At 39.1% G+C, this 21,765-nt stretch overlaps 1 protein-coding gene across 2 annotated transcripts in view; it reads right to left on the bottom strand.

The window, feature by feature from the left end:
- The window catches only part of RYR2 (ryanodine receptor 2), a 432,618-nt gene that overhangs the window by 256,451 nt on the left and 154,402 nt on the right, over positions 1-21,765 (bottom strand). For both annotated transcript variants that reach the window (XM_089897470.1, XM_089897471.1), the window contains exons 24-25: positions 9,964-10,172; positions 1,846-2,020 (exon numbers count right to left, since the gene is read on the bottom strand). In XM_089897470.1, the coding sequence (XP_089753596.1) occupies positions 1,846-2,020; positions 9,964-10,172 (384 nt within the window). The remainder of the gene's footprint in view (positions 1-1,845; positions 2,021-9,963; positions 10,173-21,765) is intronic.

The following is a 21,765-nucleotide window of genomic DNA, read 5'->3' as shown; positions in this document are numbered from 1 at the left end:
CAGTATTGAAACCGAGCAGGACCCTTGGGGCTCCTGGGGCCGAAAGCCTTTCTGTGTCTTCCGTTTCTTGTTTGTAGGCAACAGACTCCAGCCTCCACAACCTTCCTTGAGTTCCAAAGGGCAGATTTGAACAGTTGCTAATCAGGGAAGGGAGGGGATGCAGAAACAAGGGAGGAACAGCCCAGAAACAATAGAACAGCCCTAAGGCAGGGTCCTGGCTCTGCCTCAAGGGATACATATAACAGTATCTTTAAGCTCTTTATAGAACTAAACCCTCAACAAATGGATGATGTCAGCATTCTTCATTCCAGTTTAAAGGAACCAGAGAAGCTCTTCAAGAAGACCACCTCAGGCCAGATTAAAAGAACCACAGAAACTCATCAGATTACCTGAGACCAGATTAAAGGACTGCAGGCCCTGCACACACCCTAATCTTATCAGCAACCCCGTCCTTGAACCAATGCTATAAAACTCCTCACCAAATCCTCCCAGGTTGGGGCACACAGTTTTCGAGGGCAGGAGCCCACTGTGTCCCCCTTTGCCTGGCAAAGCACTAAAGCTATTCTTTTCTACTTCAACCGAAAACTCTGCTCTGAGATTTGATTTGGCACCGGTACACAGAGGCTGTGTTGTCGGCATCAGTTCACCCGCCACCCAGCGATACAGATATGCAAAATAGAAATTAAGTTATAAAAATGCAAAATTCCTATTATTTTCACAAACCTGTGTTTAAGAAATGATGGTCATACCTGCTCAAAAGCTTGTTGAATGAATAACTATAGAACTTAATGCAAATAATGAGCTGGCTAACTTTTTGAGGATTGGCAACAAGTTTACAGAGTATTAAAAGTATTTATTGGGGTATATCTTAAAATCCAAAACTATATATACATATATATTCAAGTAATAGCATATATTCAAAGCCATTTTGAAAAAAACTGTTAGCTCATTTTGAAATGAGATATATATAAAATATTTTGTTAGATATTATCTTGTTTATATGCTCTAGATTAACACTTTCAGTGATGATGTAAATGTTCTCTATCTCTGCTGTCAAATAGGGCACCATTAGCCATAGGACCCTACTGAGCACTTGAAATGTAGCAAGTGCCACTAAGAAACTCAATTTTTTAATCTATTTCACTTAAATTAATGTAAATTCAAATAACCCCATGTGGCCAGTCTACTGGAAGTACAGCTCTAAAGAACACATACCTTCTCATTTGCTTCATAAAGGGCTTTTGTTCTTTTCTTACAACCCTGTTCAAGGTCATCTCAGAGCCCCACAGGCAGAGGTATTTTTCCCCTGCATTGTGCTTCCATAGAACTTTCTGCATTTCTTTATTTTAGAACTTATCCACTGAATAGAAATTATACAAGTGAGAACTTCCCCTGGTATTCTATCATCTGCATAAAGATAGGACAGCTTTGTCATCTCAGCATCCAGCAGAGGGCCTGATACTTGGTAGGTTCTCATTACACTTTTTTTTTTTTTGAAATGAATGAACACATAGAAGCCATAAGCAGGTGATTAAACAGGGAAGTTCTAAACGAATATTTAATATTTGTGGAAAGCCGTCCTTTTGCCTGCCATTTCTTTTCTTATTCACACTCATAAAAGCCACTTCTGCCTTATGGGAATCCTAGCTAAGTAGCAGAGAGAGTTTCTGCTAAAGTAATTTCAAGGGTATTGAACCAAATAAGCCACATGGCAACCTTGTGATCTACAGCTGCAACTCATCTGCTGGCTCACCCTCAAACCAAGATGGCTGGTCAAGAGGCATCAGAACAAAGAGCTTTACTGTGCCCCAAACCTGAAAACGACACGAGATGCAGTACACTTACCATCACCAACATCAAAGTCCTTGAAAGCCAATTCTGAACCCGAATCATCCAGAAGGATTTCGCCGTTCAGTGTGAACATCATGGTATGTTCTGTCATGTCAACCATACACCCCACAACATCTCCTGCTTGCCAAGAGCGCCCATAGTGCTCACTGCCCTGGTGCCACCGCTGGGCCTAGGGACAGAAGAGTCATTGTCACAGAGAAAGCCAGAAGAACAGCACCCACCCACCCCTAATCGGCACGACTCACAGTAGCCTTTGTATTACCGCAGTGGGAGGAAGGAGTATAGTCAGCACATCTGTCTACAGAAATGCACAAAGCAATGTGGAGGTGCCTGGGGATGCTGAACCCCTGATACTAACATTGTATGTTATTGAATCTAGAGAAAAACCCAAATGCTATTTCATGATTTTCAAAGTCTAATATTTAAAAAATCGAACCCCACATCTTTTCTATTAAAAGAAAAACTGTCTCTTTAGAAATTTATTTTTCACACTACAATGAATGCTTCCCAGGATATGGGTTGCTTTTGTCTACTCCCCCAAATACAGACAAGTATGAGCAGAGACTCAACTGGGAACTGATCAGAGAAAATGACATTCTAGTTTTCATCTATTTCAAAATAAAATCCCATTCCTTGGAAGCAAAGGCACTCGCACTTCAGCAAAATAGAAATCTAGAAGCATTTCAGTACATACTAAAATCAAAAAAGGTTCAAATCAAACTTAAATATATTCTCAAGATATTTACTGAAATAGTAAGCCAAAAATTGAATATATATGTCAGCACTGCCTTATATAATACACATGAAATCTCATAAATACCTGTGAAACATAGGATAAATGTCACTTTTTAATCTATAAGTATGTTCCACTGATTTATAGATACAAAATTAGTTATATTAAATATTTTGTCAGATAAATCTTTAAATTTATCCCTAAAGTATCACCTGCACTGTAAACTGACATATAACGGGATATAGTCACCAATGCAAAACAATGATTTGATTCTTCTAAAGCATAACACATTGTACTTTTTAAAAATTTTAACTAAATTAGATATCAAAAGGTGTTAAATTTTTCCATCTGAAATAAAAAACAGGATTCAGGAATTATAATATTTCAGAACACAGTGGGTCAGTTGCCCTAGAAGCCACAACATTAATTTATAGCCTAGAAATGCTTTCCCACACACACACCTGGGTACCCAGGCATCAAATCTCTTCATAATTGCTTATTTATTCTAATTTTCTTTTTTTTAATTAGAAAATACTTTTTTCCTTCAAAAGGAATACAAATTCACTGAAGAAAATTAGGAAATAAAAATAGGATAAAAAAATAAAATGTCAATAATTTCATCCTCCCAAAAAGACTATTATTATTCTATTATGGCTGTGTCATATATACATATTTTTTATTTTTATTTTTTATTATTTTTTAAGCTTTTGTCTTGATATTGCTAATAATGTGTTTCTTTTTTATAATTTTTGAATCTTATTTTATTTATTTTTATATACAGGTTCTTATTAGTCAACCATTTTACACATATTAGTGTATATATGTCAATCTCAATCTCCCAATTCAACACACCACCACCACCTCCCGCCACGTACCCCCCTTGGTGTCCATACGTTTGTTCCCTACATCTGTGTCTCTATTTCTGCCCCGAAAACCAGTTCATCTGTACCATTTTTCTAGGTCCACATATATGCGTTAATATACGATATTTGTTTTTCTCTTTCTGACTTACTTCACTCTGTATCACAGTCTCTAGATCCACCCACGTCTCTACAAATGACCCAATTTCCTTCCTTTCTATGGCTGAGTAATATTCCATTGTACATATGTGCCACATCTTCTTTATCCATTCGTCTGTTGATGGGCATTTAGGTTGCTTCCATGACCTGGCTATTGTAAATAGTGCTGCAATGAACATTGGGGTGCATGTGTTGTTTTGAATGATGGTTTTCTCCGGGTATATGCCCAGTAGTCGGATTGCTGGGTCATATGGTAATTCTTAGTTTTTTAAGGAACTTCCATACTGTTCTCCATAGTGGCTGTATCAATTTACATTCCCACCAACAATGCAAGAGTGTTCCCTTTTCTCCACACCCTCTCCAGCATTTGTTGTCTGTAGATTTTCTGATGATGCCCATTCTAACTGGTGTGAGGTGATGCCTCAGTGTAGTTTTGATTTGCATTTCTTTAATAATTAGTGATGTTGAGCAGCTTTTCATGTGCTTCTTGGCCATCTGTATGTCTTCTTTGGAGAAATGTCTATTTAGGTCTTCTGTCTGGTTTTTGATTGGGTTTTTTTAAAATATTGAGCTGCATGAGCTGTTTACATATTTTGGAAATTAATCCTTTGTCCACTGATTCATTTGCAAATATTTTCTCCCATTCTGAGGGTTGTCTTTTCGTCTTCTTTATAGTTTCCTTTGCTGTGCAAAAGCTTTGACATTTCATTAGGTCCCATTTGTTTATTTTTGGGTTTTTTTCCATTACTGTAGGAGGTGGATCAAAAACGATCTTGCTGTGATTTATGTCAAAGAGTTTTCTTCTACGCTTTCCTCTAAGAGTTTTACAGTGTCCAGTCTTACATTTAGGTTTCTAATCCATTCTGAGTTTATTTCTGTGTATGGTGTTAGCAAGTGTTCTAATTTCATTCTTTTATATGTAGCTGTCCAGTTTTCCCAGCACCACTTATTGAAGACACTGTCTTTTCTCCATTGTATATCCTTGCCTCCTTTGTCATAGATTAGTGGACCATAGGTGCAAGGGTTTATCTCTGGGCTTTCTATCCTGTTCCATTGATCTATATTTCTGTTTTTGTGCCAGTACCATATTGTCTTGATTACTGTAGCTTTGTAGTATAGTCTGAAGTCAGAGAGTCTGATTCCTCCAGCTCCATTTTTTCCCCTCAAGACTGCTTTGGCTATTTGGGGTCTTTTGTGTCTCCATACAAATTTTAAGACTTTTTGTTCTAGTTCTGTAAGAAATGCCATTGGTAATTTGATAGGGATTGCACTGAATCTGTAGATTGCTTTGGGTAGAATAATCATTTTCACAATATTGATTCTTCCAATCCAAGAACATGGTATATCTCTCCATCTGTTGGTATCACCTTTAATTTCTTTCATCACTGTCTTATAGTTTTCTGCATAGAGGTTTTTGTCTCCCTAGGTAGGTTTATTCCTAGGTATTTTATTCTTTTTGTTGCAGTGGTAAATGGGAGTGTTTCCTTAATTTCTCTTTCAGATTTGTCATCATTAATGTATATGAATGCAAGAGATTTCTGTGCATTAACTTTGTATCCTGCAACTTTACTAAATTCATTGATTACCTTTGTAGTTTTCTGGTGGAATCTTTAGGATTCTCTATGTATAATATCATGTCATCTGCAAACGGTGACAGCTTTACTTCTTCTTTTCCAATTTGTATTCCTTTTATTTCTTTTTCTTCTCTGATTGCCGTCGCTAGGACTTGCAATACTATGTTGACTAACAGTGGCCAGAGTGGACATCCTCGTCTTGTTCCTGATCTTAGTGGAAATGCTTTCAGTTTTTCACCATTGAGAATGATGTTTGCTGTGGGTTTGTCATATATGGCCTTTATTATGTTGAGGTAGGTTCCCTCTATGCCCACTTTCTGGAGAGTTTTTATCATGAATTGGTGTTGAATTTTGTCAAAAGCTTTTTCTGCGTCTCTTGAGATGATCATATGGATTTTATTCTTCAGTTTGTTAATATGGTGTATCACATTAATTGATTTGCGTATATTGAAGAATCCTTGCATCCCTGGGAAAAATACCACTTGGTCATGGTGTATGATCCTTTTAGTGTGCTGTTAGATTCTGTTCGCTAGTATTTTGTTGAGGAATTTTGCATCTATATTCATCAGTGATATTGGTCTGTAATTTCTTTTTCTGTAGTATCTTTGTCTGGTTTTGGTATCAGGGTGATGGTGGCCTCATAGAATGAGTTTGGGAGTATTCCTTCCTCTGCAATTTTTTGGAAGAGTTTGAGAAGGATAGGTGTTAGCTCTTTCCTAAATGTCTGATAGAATTCGCCTGTGAAGCCATCTGGTTCTGAGCTTGTTTGTTTATTGGAAGATTTTTAATCACAGTTTCAACTTCAGTACTTGTGATTGGTCTCTTCATATTTTCTATTTCTTCCTGGTTCAGTCTTGGAAGGTTATACATTTCTAAGAATTTGTCCCTTTCTTCCAGGTTGTCTATTTAATTGGCATAAAGTTGCTTGTAGTAGTCTCTTAGGATGCTTTGTATTTCTGCAGTGTATGTTGTAACTTCTCCTTTTTCATTTCTAATTTTATTGATTTGAGTCCTCTCTCTCTTTTTCTTGATGAGTCTGGATAATGGTTTATCAATTTTGTTTATCTTCTCAAAGAACCAGCTTTTAGTTTTATTGATCTTTGCTATTGTTTTCTTTGTTTCTATTTCATTTAATTCTGCTCTGATCTTTATGGTTTATTTCCTTCTGCTAACTTCGTGTTTTGTTTGTTTTTCTTTCTCTAGTTCCTTTAGGTGTAACGTTAGATTGTTTATTTGAGATTTTTCTTGTTTCTTGAGGTAGGCTTGTATTGCTATAAACTTCCCTCTTAGAACTGCTTTTGCTGCATCCCATAGATTTTGGATCATTGTGTTTTCACTGTCATTTGTCTCTAGGTATTTTTTGATTTCCTCTTTAATTTCTTCAGTGATCTCTTGGATATTTAGTAACATATTATTTAGCCTCCATGTACTTTGTGTTTTTTACGTTTTTTCCCCTGTAATTCGTTTCTAATCTCATAGCATTGTGGTCAGAAAAGATGCTTAATATGATTTCAATTTTCTTCAATTTACTGAGGCTTGATTTGTGACCCAAGATGTGATCTATCCTAGAGAACATTCCATGTGCACTAGAGAGGAAAGTGTAATCTGCTGTTTTTGAATGGAATGTCCTATAAATATCAATTAAATCTATCTGGTCAATTGTGTCATTTAAAGCTTGTGTTTCCTTATTAATTTCTGTTTGGAAGATCTGTCCATTGGTGTAAGTGAGGTGTTAAAGTCCCCCACTATTATTGTGTGACTGTTGATTTCCTCTTTTATAGCTGTTAGCAGTTGCCTTATGTATTGAGGTGCTCCTATGTTGGATGCATATATATTTATAATTGTTATATCTTCTTGGATTGATCACTTGATTATTATGTAGTGTCCTTCTTTGTCTCTTGTAACATTCTTTATCTTGAAGTCTATTTTATCTGATATAAGTATTGGTACTCTAGCTTTCTTTTGATTTCCATTTGCATGGAATATCTTTTTCCATACCCTCCCTTTCAGTTTGAATGTGTCCCTAGGTCTGACGTGGGTCTCTTGTAGACAGCATATATATGGGTCTTGTTTTTGTATCCATTCAGCGAGCCTGTGTCTTTTGGTTAGAGCACTTAATCCATTCATGTTTAAGGTAATTATCAATATGTATGTTCCTATTATCATCTTCTTAATTGTTACAGGTTTGTTTTTGTAGGTTCTTTTCTTCTCTTGTGTTTCCCACTTAGAGAATTTCCTTTAGCATTTGTAGTAGAGCTGGTTTGGTAGTGCTGAATTCTCTTAGTTTTTGCTTGTCTGTAAAGCTTTTGATTTCTCAGTCGAATCTCAATAAGATCCTTGATGAGTAGAGTAATCTTGGTTGTACGTTTTCCCCTTCCATCACTTTAAATATATCATGCCACTCCCTTCTGGCTTGTAGAGTTTCTGCTGAGGAATCAGCTGTTAACCTTATGGGAGTTCCCTTGTATGTTATTTGTCATTTTTCCTTTGTTTCTTTCAATAATTTTTCTTTAATTTTTGTCAATTTGATTACTATGTGTCTTGGCGTGTTTCTCCTTGGGTTTATCCTGTATGGGACTCTCTGTGCTTCCTGGACGTGGGTGGCTATTTCCTTTCCCATGTTAGGGAAGTTTTTGACTATAATCTCTTCAAATATTTTCTCATGTCCTTTCTCTGTCTCTTCTCCTTCTGGGACCCCTATAATGTAAATGTTGTTGCATTTAATGTTGTCCAAAAGGTCTCTTAGGCCGTCTTCATTTCTTTTCATTCTTTTTTCTTTATTCTGTTCCACGGCAGTGAATTCCACCATTCTGTCTTCCAGGTTGCTTATCTGTTCTTCTGCCTCAGTTTTTCTGCTATTGCTTCCTTCTAGGGTATTTTTCATTTCAGTTATTGTATTGTTCATCTCTGTTCTTTAATTCTTCTAGGTGTTTGTTCTTTAATTCTTCTAGGTCTTTGTTAAACATTTCTTGCATCTTCTCGATCTTTACCTCCATTCTATTTCCTAGGTCCTGGATCATCTTCACTATCATTATTCTGAATTATTTTTCTGGAAGGTTGCCTATCTCCACTTCATTTAGTTGTTTTTCTGGGGTTTTATCTTGTTCCTTCATCTACTACATAGCCCACTGCATTTTCATCTTGTCTATCTTTCTGTGAATGTGGTTTTTGTTCCACAGGCTGCAGGATTGTAGTTCTTGCTTCTGCTGTCTGCCCTCTGGTGGATGAAGCTATCTAAGATGTTTGCGCAAGTTTTCTGATGGGAGGGACTGGTGAGTAGAGCTGGGTGTTGCTCTGGTGGGCAGAGCTCAGTAAAACTTTATCCCGCTTGTCTGCTGATGGGTGTGGCTGGGTTCCCTCCCTGTTGGTTGTTTGGCCTGAGACAACCCAACACTGGAGCCTACCCGGCTCTTTGGTGGGGCTAATGGCGGACTCTGGGAGGGCTCATGCCAAGGAGTACTTCCCAGAACTTCTGCCGCCAGTGTCCTTGTCCTCATGTGAGCCACAGCCACCCCCCGCCTCTGCAGGAGACCCTCCAACACTAGCAGGTAGGTCTGGTTCAGTCTCCTGTGGGGTCACTGCTCCTTCCCCTGGGTCCCAACACTACTTTGTGTGTGCCCTCCAAGAGTGGAGTCTCTGTTTCCCCCAGTCCTGTCAAAGTCCTGCAATCCAATGCTACTAGCCTTCAAAGTCTGATTCTCTAGGAATTCTTCCTCCCGTCTCCAGATCCCCAGGTTGGGAAGCCTGATGTGGGGCTCAGAACCTTCACTCCAGTGGGTGGACTTCTGTGGTATAAGTGTTCTCCAGTTTGTGAGTCACCCACCCTGTAGTTATGGGATTTGATTTTATTGTGATTGCGCCCCTCCTACCATCTCATTGTGGCTTCTCCTTTGTCTTTGGATGTGGGGTATCATTTTTGGTGAGTTCCACTGTCTTCCTGTCGATGACCGTTCAGCAGTTAGTTGTGATTCCGGTGTTCTCGCAAGAGTGAGTGAGCGCACATCCTTCTACTTTGCCATCTTGAACCAATCTCTCCATATTTTGTAATTTTAATTTTAAAATATATTATGCAGCTAAAATTATCATTAAACACTTATATAATGTATAAATAAACAATAAAAGAAGCAATTGAGGAGAATTCCCTGGCGGTCCAGTGGTTTGGACTCTGCACTTTCACTGCCGTGGGCCCAGTTCAATCCCTGGTTGGGGAACTAGGATCCCAGAAGCCACGAGGCCTGGGGAAATTAAAAAAAAAGAAAAAAGCAACTGACCAGCTTCCACCAAACTTAAAAATTACCAATAATGTTGAAAATGAAAACTCTTGGTGATTGCAAACAACAAACATCATTCTTATGTCTACTAAATGCTTAAACCTATCATTAATTATTGCTTGAGGATAAATTCCTTCTATGGAATTCCTCTGTCAAAGTGAATATATTTTAAATTAGCATATGGATTTTTCACATTTTTGATAGACAAGGATGATTCATCTTTTTGATATGATAGAGAATCAATATTTTACTTCTTGAATTTTGAATAATCTTGACTATTCACAGGGTGAGGGAAAACGTTTTGAGACTACAAGAACAAAAGTTTTCCTAGGAACTATTTTCTCAAAGTTGAGCTCAGGAAAGTACTAATATTACTGTACCACCAAAAGGAATACCAGAGGAAATCAAGCCAGGCAGTGTGGGAGCCCACAGCGTGTGGATGCATGGTGCACAGCAGCCTACAAAACCAGGAGCCTACAAACTCCAGTGTCCGGTGCCCAGCAAAGCACACTCACCTTGAAGCCATCGAAAGCAAAGGCACGTTCATCCGAGCCAAGCTCCTGATCGGGTTGACAGCCTGGTCTGCTCCAGCCAACTCTCATGTCTCCAGCAGTGACAGCCTCAAATTCAAAATACCACCTTCCTGCCTTCACAGCGTAAGTTTTCTCAGCGCGGAAGATTCGGAACCTTTCTCCTGTGCCGCTGCACACTTCAGCTCTGGCAGCTGTGAATGGAAAGGGATTCTGGTGATCATTGCATGGGGAATTGAAAGAGGAGGGCAGATACCACTTAACCTACAGGGATGATGCTAAAGATACCTTCTATTCTTATCTTGGTTCATATGTTACAAAGTGTTTTCATATCAGATGGAACCAGCTGGGTGAAGTGGAAAGTACATGGCCTTCCTTGGGAGATGCTGGTTGTTAACTTTCACTAATGCTGTTGGGCAGATGATGTAAAAATAAAAAAATTTTTTTTTCCTGTAGAGAAAAGCCTATCAGCCACTTGGTGGTTTGGTAGTGGAAGATGAGATGAACTTGAGGGCAAGAATGGGAAGAAGACAATAAAAGAGGTTTAAACTGTTCTGCATAGGAAATAGACATTTATGGGGGTAGGAGAGAAGAGAGAAGAAGCACCCAGGAAGTGAGGAGGAGAGAAAGAAAACAAAAAGAGAGAGCTATACCTTAGCAGAGAATGGGAACCATTGGTAAGTTTCCCAGACAGAATGGCTAGGGGCGTAAGTCTTCTGCTACCCCACCTCTTCACTGTAATGCACTATACACACAAATGCTGTGTTTAAGTGACTTGAGGAAAAAATAAAAGGGTCAGGTCCAATCTCCGGATCCGTGTGGTGAGACGGGGAAAAAATATCTGTAGGACGTGAGGTGCACCAGAGATGGAGTGTGCCAGTGGTACAAAGCCTCAGACCAGGGGACCTGGAGCTAGAATGACTTGGAGAACGTCACCTCCTGGGAAATCACAGCGCATGGAGACAAGGGTCCACTGAACTGATATCAAAGGATGTGGTCAGCTCCATGAAGTTTGGGGTTAGATACAGAGAAGCAAATTTAAGTGACTTAATGAAGTCGCACGACTAACAAATGGCAGAATTCGGGAGCTGCCAAACGCTACAACCTGTGTTCTCTCCACTCTACCTTCAGGAGCTCCACAGAATTAGCAGGTACCAGTTAAATATTTGTGCTCATCTGTTCTCAGGAGTTAGGAAAGACCTGATAAATAATAAAAGTTTATTAAAAGCTAAGCTACTGACGTGACCAAATAAATAAAAATAGTCACGATAAGCTCTAAAGGTTGACGATAAACACACAGATCATCTTTAACAATTTAAGGTTAGACTGAAGAAAAGAAAAATGGACTAAGAGGTCCCAGCACATAATAGGAGCTGATTTAATGAAATGATCAATTATTACTTTTTGATGACTTTATGGTGATTTTAGGGCATGTAGATGAACTGCATCTGCTGATAAACCTTTCAAAAACTGGGTTAAATTTCTGAATAAGCAACATTTTGTTTTTTCACCTTTCCCCACATATACACACATGCTCACACCTAACGACTTAGTCTGCTCCAAGCAAGTCTCCTGTGTCCAGCAGTGACAGCCTCAAATGTCACACACTCATATCATACAATACATTCAAACACCTTACTGAAAACATGAATGCATTAATACAGTTTAAAAATGAGACATTTATATTACTCTATGCAGCAGACAGCATGTACAAAATTCTCTGAAGAGAGAAAGTTTGCTTTCGATACATCCAAGGTGGGTGTGGAAAGGGGCTTGAGTGAGAGAAACATCTCCATGATGAAGGGTACAATATTCTCACATCTGTTACTTAATAACTGAATGATTTTTGAAAGGTAGAATAGTAAACTACTTTTTTGAGGACAAGGAAATTAACTATTAAGGAGATAGTTCTAAATGCCATCATACTAAAAAAAAAAAAAAATAGGAAAAGCCACATTTCCAGAGTCAGTATTTTCTCAAGAAACAGCACACTGATCCACTGCTTCTTTAAATCATGGTTGTAATCTTCCCTAAACTAATCTAAGAGGTACAGAAAACGAGCTTTGAACTACACAAACACTGGGAGATTTCTTTTCAGGAAAATAAAACGCTCTCACATATTATCCTTACGTTTAGTGATGTCGACATGTGCAAATACAGTCATACTTACATTCTAGTATGTACTAACAAATTCAATCCCAATTTCCTGAGTATAAAACACTCAGTTTTTTAGAAAACTGAACTGCTGAAAAACTCACATGTCCTTTTTCCTGTTTTATGTTTCCAGGACTTTGGACTCCATGAAATGCACAGTGTGCTCAAGAAATGCAAATAAATGTTAATATTAGCTTAAATCAAATACATTGGAAAATGTGGTATAAAAATATAACCATTATTTATTTAATTTCTTTAAAAGCTCACTACAGAGCCTGGAGTCTCACCCAGGGCAGCTGGTCCACTCCCATCGGGGTGTCCTGGCGAAAGCCCGCATGGCAGGCAGAACTCGACAAGAAAAGCATCACTGGAGCTCAAGTTTGTTTTAAAAACAGCCTCAAGTTCTACCTGTCCTCGGTGATCTGTGGTTTTCTATGTGGCCAGGAAATCAAATTGATAATCTGATCAGTCTGATCTCCAAATTGGAGCAGGAAGATTAAGTGATGACAGAGGAGAGAGCACCTCCCCCAGCCACCTGTCCAGATTTGGAAGTTCTACCTAAAGCCAAAGGGTTAACTTCTAAGCAGCACATTTTAAGAAAAGAACAATCTAAAGGTATAAAAATAGTAAGAGTTCTGATTTTCCACAGTGGAAAAATGCCATAAACTAGAAAAGACACAAAGTTACCAAGAGAGTCATTTTCCCAAGAGAAAATGTTGCCGCTGGAGAGGTAACACGAAACTGTTTCGAGTTGGAGTAAAGTATAAGTTATCTCCAAAATTACACTTTCTTTGAGCATTCCTACAAGCAATTGTTTGCATAAAGGTGGCTCAGATACTGAGTGTTTCAAACATAAATTGGTATTGGTTTAGTTGCTCTCTTCTTATTTTTTTATTACTTGTTTTATTTTAATAATATATTTTAAATTTTATTTTAATAACTTTATTTTATTTTTTCTTTCTTTCTTATTTTTCTCCCTTTACTTCTGAGCCATGTGGCTGACAGGGTCTTGGTGTTCTGGCCGGGTGTCGGGCCTGAGCCTCTGAGCTGGGAGAGCCGAGTTCAGGACACTGCACCACCAGAGACCTCCTGGCTTCACGTAATATCAATCAGCAAGAGATCCCCCAGAGATCTCTGTCTCAACGCGATGATCCAGATCCACCCAACGGTCAGCAAGCACCACTGTGGGACGCCCCATGCCAAACAACAGCAAGACAGGAACACAACCCCACCCATTAGCAGAGAGGCTCCCTAAAATCATACTAAGTTCAGAGACACCCCAAAACACACCACTGGATACCACCCTGCCCACCAGAATGACAAGATCCAGCCCGACCCATCAGAACTCAGGCACCAGTCCCCTCAACCAGAAAGCCTACATAAGACACTGAACCAACTTCACTCACTGGGGGCAGACACCAAAAACAACGGGAACTACGAACCTGCATCCTGTGAAAAGGAGACCCCAAACACAGTAAGTTAAGCAAAATGAGAAGACAGAGAAACACACAGCAGATGAAGGAGCAAGATAAAAACCCACCAGACCAAACAAATGAAGAGGAAATAGGCAGTCTACCTGAAAAAGAATTCAGAGTAATGATAGTAAAGATGATCCAACATCTTGGAAACAGAATAGAGAAAATACTAGAAACATTTAACAAGGACCAAGAAGAACTAAGGAGCACAAAAACAATGATGAACAACATAAAAATGAAATTAAAAATTCTCCAGGGTAAGATAGGAATAAAGACACAGACCTACTAGAGAATGGACTTGAGGATACAGGGAGGGAGAAGGGTAAGCTGTGACAAAGCGAGAGAGTGGCATGGACATATATACACTACCAAATGTAAAATAGATAGCTAGTGGGAAGCAGCTGCATAGCATAGGGAGATCAGCTCAGTGCTTTGTGACCACCTAGAGGGGTGGGATAGGGAGGGTGGGAGGGAGGGACATGCAAGAGGGAAGAGATATGGGAACATACGTATATGTATAACTGATTCACTTTGTTATAAAGCTTTAACTAACACACCATTGTAAAGCAATTATACTCCAAAAAAGATGTTAAAAAAATTCTCTAGAAGAAATCAATAGCAGAATAACTGAGCCAGAAGAACATATAAGTGACCTGGAAGACAAAATACTGGAAATAACTACTGCAAAGCACAATAAAGAACAAAGAATGAAAAGAACTGAGGACAGTCTAGAGACCTCTGGAACAACATTAAACGCACCAACATTCAAATTATACGGGTCCCAGAAGAAGAAAAGAAAAAGAAAGGGACTGAGAAAATATTTGAATAGATTATAGCTGAAAAATTCACTAATATGGGAAAGGAAATAGTCAATCAAGTCCAGGAAGCACAGAGAGTCCCATGTGGGATAAATCCAAGGAGAACCACGCCAAGACACAAATTAATCAAACTATCAAAAATTAAATACAGGGCTTCCCTGGTGGCGCAGTGGTTGAGAGTCCGCCTGCCGATGCAGGGGACACAGGTTCGTGCCCTGGTCCGCGAATATCCCACATGCCGCGGAGCAGCTGGGCCCATGAGCCATGGCTGCTGAGCCTGCGAGTCCGGAGCCTGTGCTCCACAACGGGAGAGGCCACAACAGTGAGAGGCCCGTGTATGGCAAAAAAAAAAAAAAGAATGAAATTAGAACACTCCCTAACACCATACACAAACTCAAAATGGATTAAAGACCTAAACGTAAGGCCAGAAACTATAAAAACTCTTAGAGGAAAACATAGGCAGAACGCTATGACATAAATCACAGCAAGATCCTTTTTGACCCACCTCCTAGAGAAATGGAAATAAAAACAAAAATAAACAAATGGGACCTAATGAAACTTAAAAACTTTTTCACAGCAAAGGAAACCATAAACAAGATGAAAAGACACTCCTCAGAATGGGAGAAAATATTTGCAAACGTATCAGCAAAGGATTAATCTCCAAAAACACAAGCAGCTCATGCAGCTCAATATCAAGAAAACAAACAACCCAATTCAAAAATGGGCAGAAGACCTAAATAGATATTTCTCCAAAGAAGATATACATATAGCCAACAAACACATGAAAAGATCCTCAGCATCACTAATCATTAGAGCAATGTAAATCAAAACTACAATGAGGTATCACCACATACCAGTCAGAATGGCCATCATCAAAATATCTACAAACAATAAATGCTGGAGAGGGTGTGGAGAAAACGGAACCCTCTTGCAGAGTTGGTGGGAATGTAAATTGATACAGCCACTATGGAGAACAGTATGGAGGTTCCTTAAAAAACTGAAACTATAACTACCATAGGACCCAGCAATCCCACTACTGGGCATATATCCTGAGAAAACCATAATTCAAAAAGAGACATGTACCACAGTGTTCATTGCAGCACTATTTACAGTAGCCAGGACATGGAAGCAACCTAAGTGTCCATCAACAGATGAATGGATATAGAAGATGTGGCACATATATACAATGGAATATTACTCATCCATAAAAAGAAACAAAATTGAGTTGTTTGTAGTGAGGTGGATGGACCGAGAGACTGTCATACAGAGTGAAGTCAGTCAGAAAGAGAAAAACAAATACCATATGCTAACACATATATATGGACTCTAAAAATATATATATGGTTCTGAAGAACCTAGGGGCAGGACAGGAATGAAGATGCATATGTTGAGAATGGACGTGAGGACATGGGGAGGGGGAAGGGTAAGCTGTGACAAAGCGAGAGAGTGGCATGGACATATATACACTACCAAATGTAAAATAGATAGCTAGTGGTAAGCAGCCACATAGCACAGGGAGATCAGCTCGGTGCTTTGTGACCACCTAGAGGGGTGGGGTAGGGAGGGTGGGAGGGAGACGCAAGAGGGAGGAGATATGGGGATATATGTATACGTATAGCTGATTCACTTTGTTATACAGCAGCAACTAATGCAACAGTGTAAAGAAATTATACTCCAATAAAGATGTTAAAAAAAAAGCTCACTACAAATTTTTCTTGGTATTAATATTTACCACTAATCTTTTCTGCTAATAGAGGTAATAAAAACAGGGGTAGTATATAGAAAATTTGGGTCAATAAGAGGTAATGATGAAGAATTTCTCAGTCCTGGCATTTTTTCCCTGACCTTAAGCTGTTGCACTATTCTATTGTTTTAATTGAAGTGTAGTTGATGTAAAATATTATATGTTATATGTGTACAATATAGTGATTCACAATTTTTAAAGGCTATACTTCGTTTTTAGTCATTATAGAATATTGGCTATATTCCTTGTGTTATACAGTATATCCTTGTAGCTTATTTTACACATAATAGTTTGTACCTCTTAATTCCCTCTCCGTATATTACCTCTCCCCCTTCCCTCTCCCCACACTGTTAACCTCTGATTTGTTCTCTGTATCTATGAGTCTGTTTCTTTTGTATTTGTTATATTCACTAGTTTGCTGTATTTTCAGATTCCACATATTAGTGATATCATACACTATTTGTCTTTCTCTGTCTGACTTATTTCACTTAGCATAATACCCTCCAAGTCCATCCATGTTTGTGCAAATAAGAAAATTTCCTTCTTTATTACGGCTGAGTAGTTCTCCATTGTGTATATATACACATCTTCTATATCCATTCATTTGTTGATGGACACTTAGGTTGCTTCCATATCTTGGCTATTGTAAATAATGCCGTTATGAACATTGGGGTACTTGTATCTTTTCAAATTAGTGTTTTTGTTTCTTTCAGATATACACCCAGGGGTGGAATTGCTGGGTCATAACTGCTACACTATTCTTACACTCATTGATGGCATTCAACTGAACTTGAAATTAACATGCTATTCATAGATATCATCATGCCAAGGACTTGTAAGCTCCATGGATCTTCCTCCAAATGTCCATGTGGCTCATAGTTTATATTCTATATTTCTTACATTAGTTTAGGGTAGCTTGCAACCATAGTTAAAGAAGCAACAGCTCAGCATTCTGTTTCTGTATAAAATACTAATAACTAAATGGAAATCTGGATCCACAGACATTTAAAAACAGATTACGCAGGCAATCTGAAACAAATTTTTGTTGCATACCCTGTAGCATCAAGTGGTTGAACACAAAGTAGGTGCCCTATAAACACCTGCTGGACTGAGTCTAGGAACAAAGAGTCTCCTGATCCCTGGACACAGAAGCCCAGGCAAATAGCTAATCAGCAGCACCACCGTCAAAGGTACAGAACTCTCGCCCGCAAACATGCAATTCTCATCCTTTGCTTGACTTTTTTTAAAATTTCATTTAATTTTTTATTTTTATTTATTTACTTATTTCTGGTTGCGTTGGATCTCTGCGTGCAGGCTTTCTCTAGCTGCATCGAGAGGGGCCTACTGTTCGTTGCGGGCTTCTCATTGCAATGGCTTCTCTTGTTGCAGAGCACGGGCTCTAGGCACATGGGCTTCAGTAGTTGTGGCACTTGGGCTCAGTAGTTGTGGCTCACAGGCTTAGTTGTTCTGTGGCATGGGGGATCTTCCCGGACCAGGGATCAAACCTGTGTCCGCTGCATTGGCAGGTGGATTCTTAACCACTGCACCACCAGGGAAGTCCCCCTTTGCTTGATTTTAAAACACTCTACACTCATACAATTCTAGCTTATATAAGTATGTTACATAAATGGTTTTTAAACTGTTACAATGAATATAACACTAATTGACATTTTAAAAAAACGAACAGTTAGCAGATATATTTCTATCACACTTATCAAAGCTACTCAAAGAAGAAATTCGGGATTTATGCCTTTAACAAACCACTTTAAGGGCAAGATCTGATAATATACTGTGTTCCTAGTACCTCACAGATCCTAGCACGGAGAGGGCAAACACCAATGACCATTCAAATAGGATGTAAAATATCTATACACCCTGCATTCCAAACCATACATTTAAAAGACAATTACCACTAGAGGGCAGTCAAGATCTAAGCATGTATTAAAATTACAAGTTTTTTATAATAAGCTATGAAGGAAGGCAGGCTAGTCTCTTGAAAATTGTATACGTATCTTGATTCCTTTAGGTGTATCTGTATAATAATCTTTAAAAATCACTGATATTAACCAGTTATCTTTTTAACCTGGTATAATTTCATAGTAAGCAATTCAAATCTCAATAAAACTTTGTAATGAATAAAAATAAATGACTTTTTCAAATGTTTTAAAATATTATTTAGAACAATTCTCCAAAAATAGTATAATTCAAACATTGAGTACATATTCATTCTGGAATACACAAATCATCATTCTGCTGACTAACAGAAAATAAATGATAGCCCTGACCAATTACATAAGGTTAGATTCAGTTTTAGCAAAATTTTATGTCCTTTACTTTTTTTTTTTTTTTTTTTTTTGTGGTACGTGGGCCTCTCGTGGGCCTCTCACTGTTGTGGCCTCTCCCGTTGTGGAGCACAGGCTCCAGACGTGCAGGCTCAGTGGCCATAGCTCACGGGCCCAGCCGCTCCGCGGCATGTGGGATCTTCCCGGACCGGGGCACGAACCCGTGTCCCCTGCATCGGCAGGCGGACTCTCAACCACTGCGCCACCAGGGAAGCCCCCTTAACTTTTGTAATGTCAGCAAAAGCAGTAGAGTCAATTGCAAATTAATGTTTTAAATCTTATCTTAGTGATCACCATTTTGCTTTATTCCATAAAATCTCACATCTATCTATTAATTTCCATTTTTCACCATCCTTGTCGTGAAGGTCACAATATTCCCAAAGCCTCCCAACTGGTCTCTCTGTCCAAGCGCTCTCCCCTCCAATCTGTTCCTTCCCACTGTCGTCACAGTTATTTTGTTGTTCTAAACTCTGATCACAAATCAAGCTTTTGCTTTAAAACTTCCTGGCGCTAGAACTCCTTGTACTACTTTACCGTATTTCTCAACTGGGTTTTCAAAATATTCCATGTCTTAGCCTAATCATTCTACCTCCATTTAGTACTGTTCTTTCCTCACTTATACCCTATAATTTAGCCTAACTAGACAATCAATTTCCCCTCAACTCTTTCTAAATTTAATGACATCAGATATACTTTCCCTCTGTCAGGAATGTCCTTTCTCCCACCAACTTCTTCTTGTTGCTATTTTCATCTCTTCAACAGCTAACTCAGATGCCATTTTTTCCCCTTACTGATTCCTCCAATTGGAAAATGAATCTTTCTTACGTATTTTCCACATACATCAATTTAATCCCTACTAAGAGGTAGGCGGGCTCTTGGATTCCAGGACACACTGGTGAACGAAAAACAGGATCTCAGGGAATTCCCTGGCAGTCCAGTGGTTAGCACTTGGTGCTTTCATTGCCATGGCCCCAGGTTCAGTCCCTGGTCTGGGAACTAACGTCCCACAAGCCACGCAGCACAGCCCAAAAAAAGAAAGAAAAAATACAGGATCTCAGCCTCTACTGTGGAATATTTTACATGAGCCTCTCTGTTCATTAATCACATAACTTCAGTAAGACTGAACCTTGTAAATCAGCTATCAATGGTTCTATCTTTAAATTCTTAAAATGCAGAAACCATGCCATCCTCTGATAACCATTTTTCCTCCCAGTTTTCTCATTTCCTTATTCAAACACATTCACTCTTCAAACTCATTAATTTCCTCTGTGGCTTCCCTTCCTTATCTATACAGCTTTCAGTACCTTCCTGCCCTATTACTCTTCTCCTCACTTGCTCTGTTAACCCCCATATTTGTCTAATTTTACTGTCTCATTCTCACCATCTATACTTGCTCTGCTGAGCTTGCTGGGAAACACATGCACACAACAGACTGGCACCATTACTAACTCAAAGTCTCTAACCTCAGTTGGACCATTAATGTTTCTCTGCTTTTTATCTCTCTGAAACCTGCTCTCTGTCCCATCCCACAAACATCTCTCTCTAATCTTTATTGCTGAGTGACATCAGAAGGAATAGCAGAGTATGGACCTCCAAAACTACTCTTCTCTGTAAAAGCAATGAGAACAATGGAAAAAAATGGTCAAAACCAACTTTTTCAGAGCTCTAAAAATTAAGTAAAGGCTGGCAGCAATCTGGGGAGTGTTTATTCAATAAAAAATGGCTCAATATTTGTAAGGACAGCAAGCTTAGTGGTGCTTTAACTTGACTTAGGGCCATTCCTTTCTTCCTAGATGCACAGTACAATGAAAACCAACAGGCTTTCAATTAAAGTGAAAATCAGCAAGCTAGAAGACTCTGGAGGGGACAAAGCAGAGTGGAGCTCCTCAAAGCCCCATTCACGGATAACTGTCATTATTTCACCTTTCTGGTAGTTCCTTGGAAAGTTCCACTGGCAATACTTACCTTTATTTGACCTTATTTAGAGTTTGCTCAATGCAAAAAATCCTTTCCTCAGGATCATTTGTTGAAAATCAGAGGCCCTTTTTTTTTTTTTTTTTTTTGCGATACGCAGGCCTCTCACTGTTGTGGCCTCTCCCGTTGCGGAGCACAGGCTCTGGACGCGCAGGCTCAGCGGCCACGGCTCACCGGTCCAGCCGCTCTGCGGCATGTGGGATCTTCCCAAACCGGGGCACGAACCCGTGTCCCCTGCATCGGCAGGCGGGCTCTCAACCACTGTGCCACCAGGGAAGTCCCCAGAGGCCATTTTTTAACCCTGCAACTGCTTGAGGTGGCAATAATAGCTGAGGCAAACAACAAGCTGTCCAAAATATTTGAAAAGAAAAGCTGGGGAATGAGATATCCACAATAGGCTGTGAAAAGTTTCAACATAATCCTGGTGATCTAGTAAGCCACGCTCATGCCCAGGGTTCTGGGTTCAGGAAAAGACATGAGAAGGCCCTAAGTTCTCAAGTCTGGAAGACCCTGAGGTTCTGCAAAAGCCATAAGTGAGGGCTAAGGTGGGGACTGGCTGGCTGTGTGTCCAAGGCATCTCCCAACATGCACACAGAGTCCCTTCCTTGACAAAAGCTGGGAGAGTTATAGGTCCCATTTATGGAAGTCTCTGTCTAATTACAAGCTGACCACTAAGCTGATGAAATAGAGATTTCAGCAGTCACACGTGACAAACAGAACATACTCTACAGTACTAGCTAAGAAAATTCATTAAACAAATAAGTAACGACAATTACAACAAGCACAATAACAAACCCTGAAGGGAGATTCCAGAGTTGCCATATTATACTATTTAAAAATGTCCAGTTTTCAACAAAAATCGTGAGACATGCAAAGCGACAAGAAAGTACATCTTATATACAGGGGAAAAAAGTCAATAGAAATTGTCACTGAGGAAGCCCAGATACTGGAGTTATTAGACAAAAATGTTAGGTCTCCCTTTTATACAAGGCCAAACCCTTTACCCATGTTGTGAATTTCATTCCCCCACTCCCAACCATCCTCAGATCATACTTCATCAAGTTCCTCTCCTTTCCTTTCAACTCTCCTTTCCTCTGATTCTTTTCCTTAGCATTAAAAAATGTCCAAATTTCTCCTATTTAAAAGAATGAAAATTTTAACCCTCTTTTTCTCTCTAGCAATAGTCTCAGCTTCATATATGTGTGTGTGAGCGTGTGTGTGTATACATATATACATATGTATTGAGCCTTGGTTGCTCTGTCTAGTTGTCTCACATGCAT

Source organism: Delphinapterus leucas, chromosome 16 (assembly GCF_059928025.1).
Source record: "Delphinapterus leucas isolate spDelLeu-1000000601 "Yukka" chromosome 16, BTC_Dleu_Yukka2, whole genome shotgun sequence".
Lineage (NCBI taxonomy): Eukaryota > Metazoa > Chordata > Mammalia > Artiodactyla > Monodontidae > Delphinapterus > Delphinapterus leucas.
The sequence above is the reverse complement of the archived record's forward strand: the minus strand, read 5'-3'. Positions and strand labels throughout refer to the sequence as shown.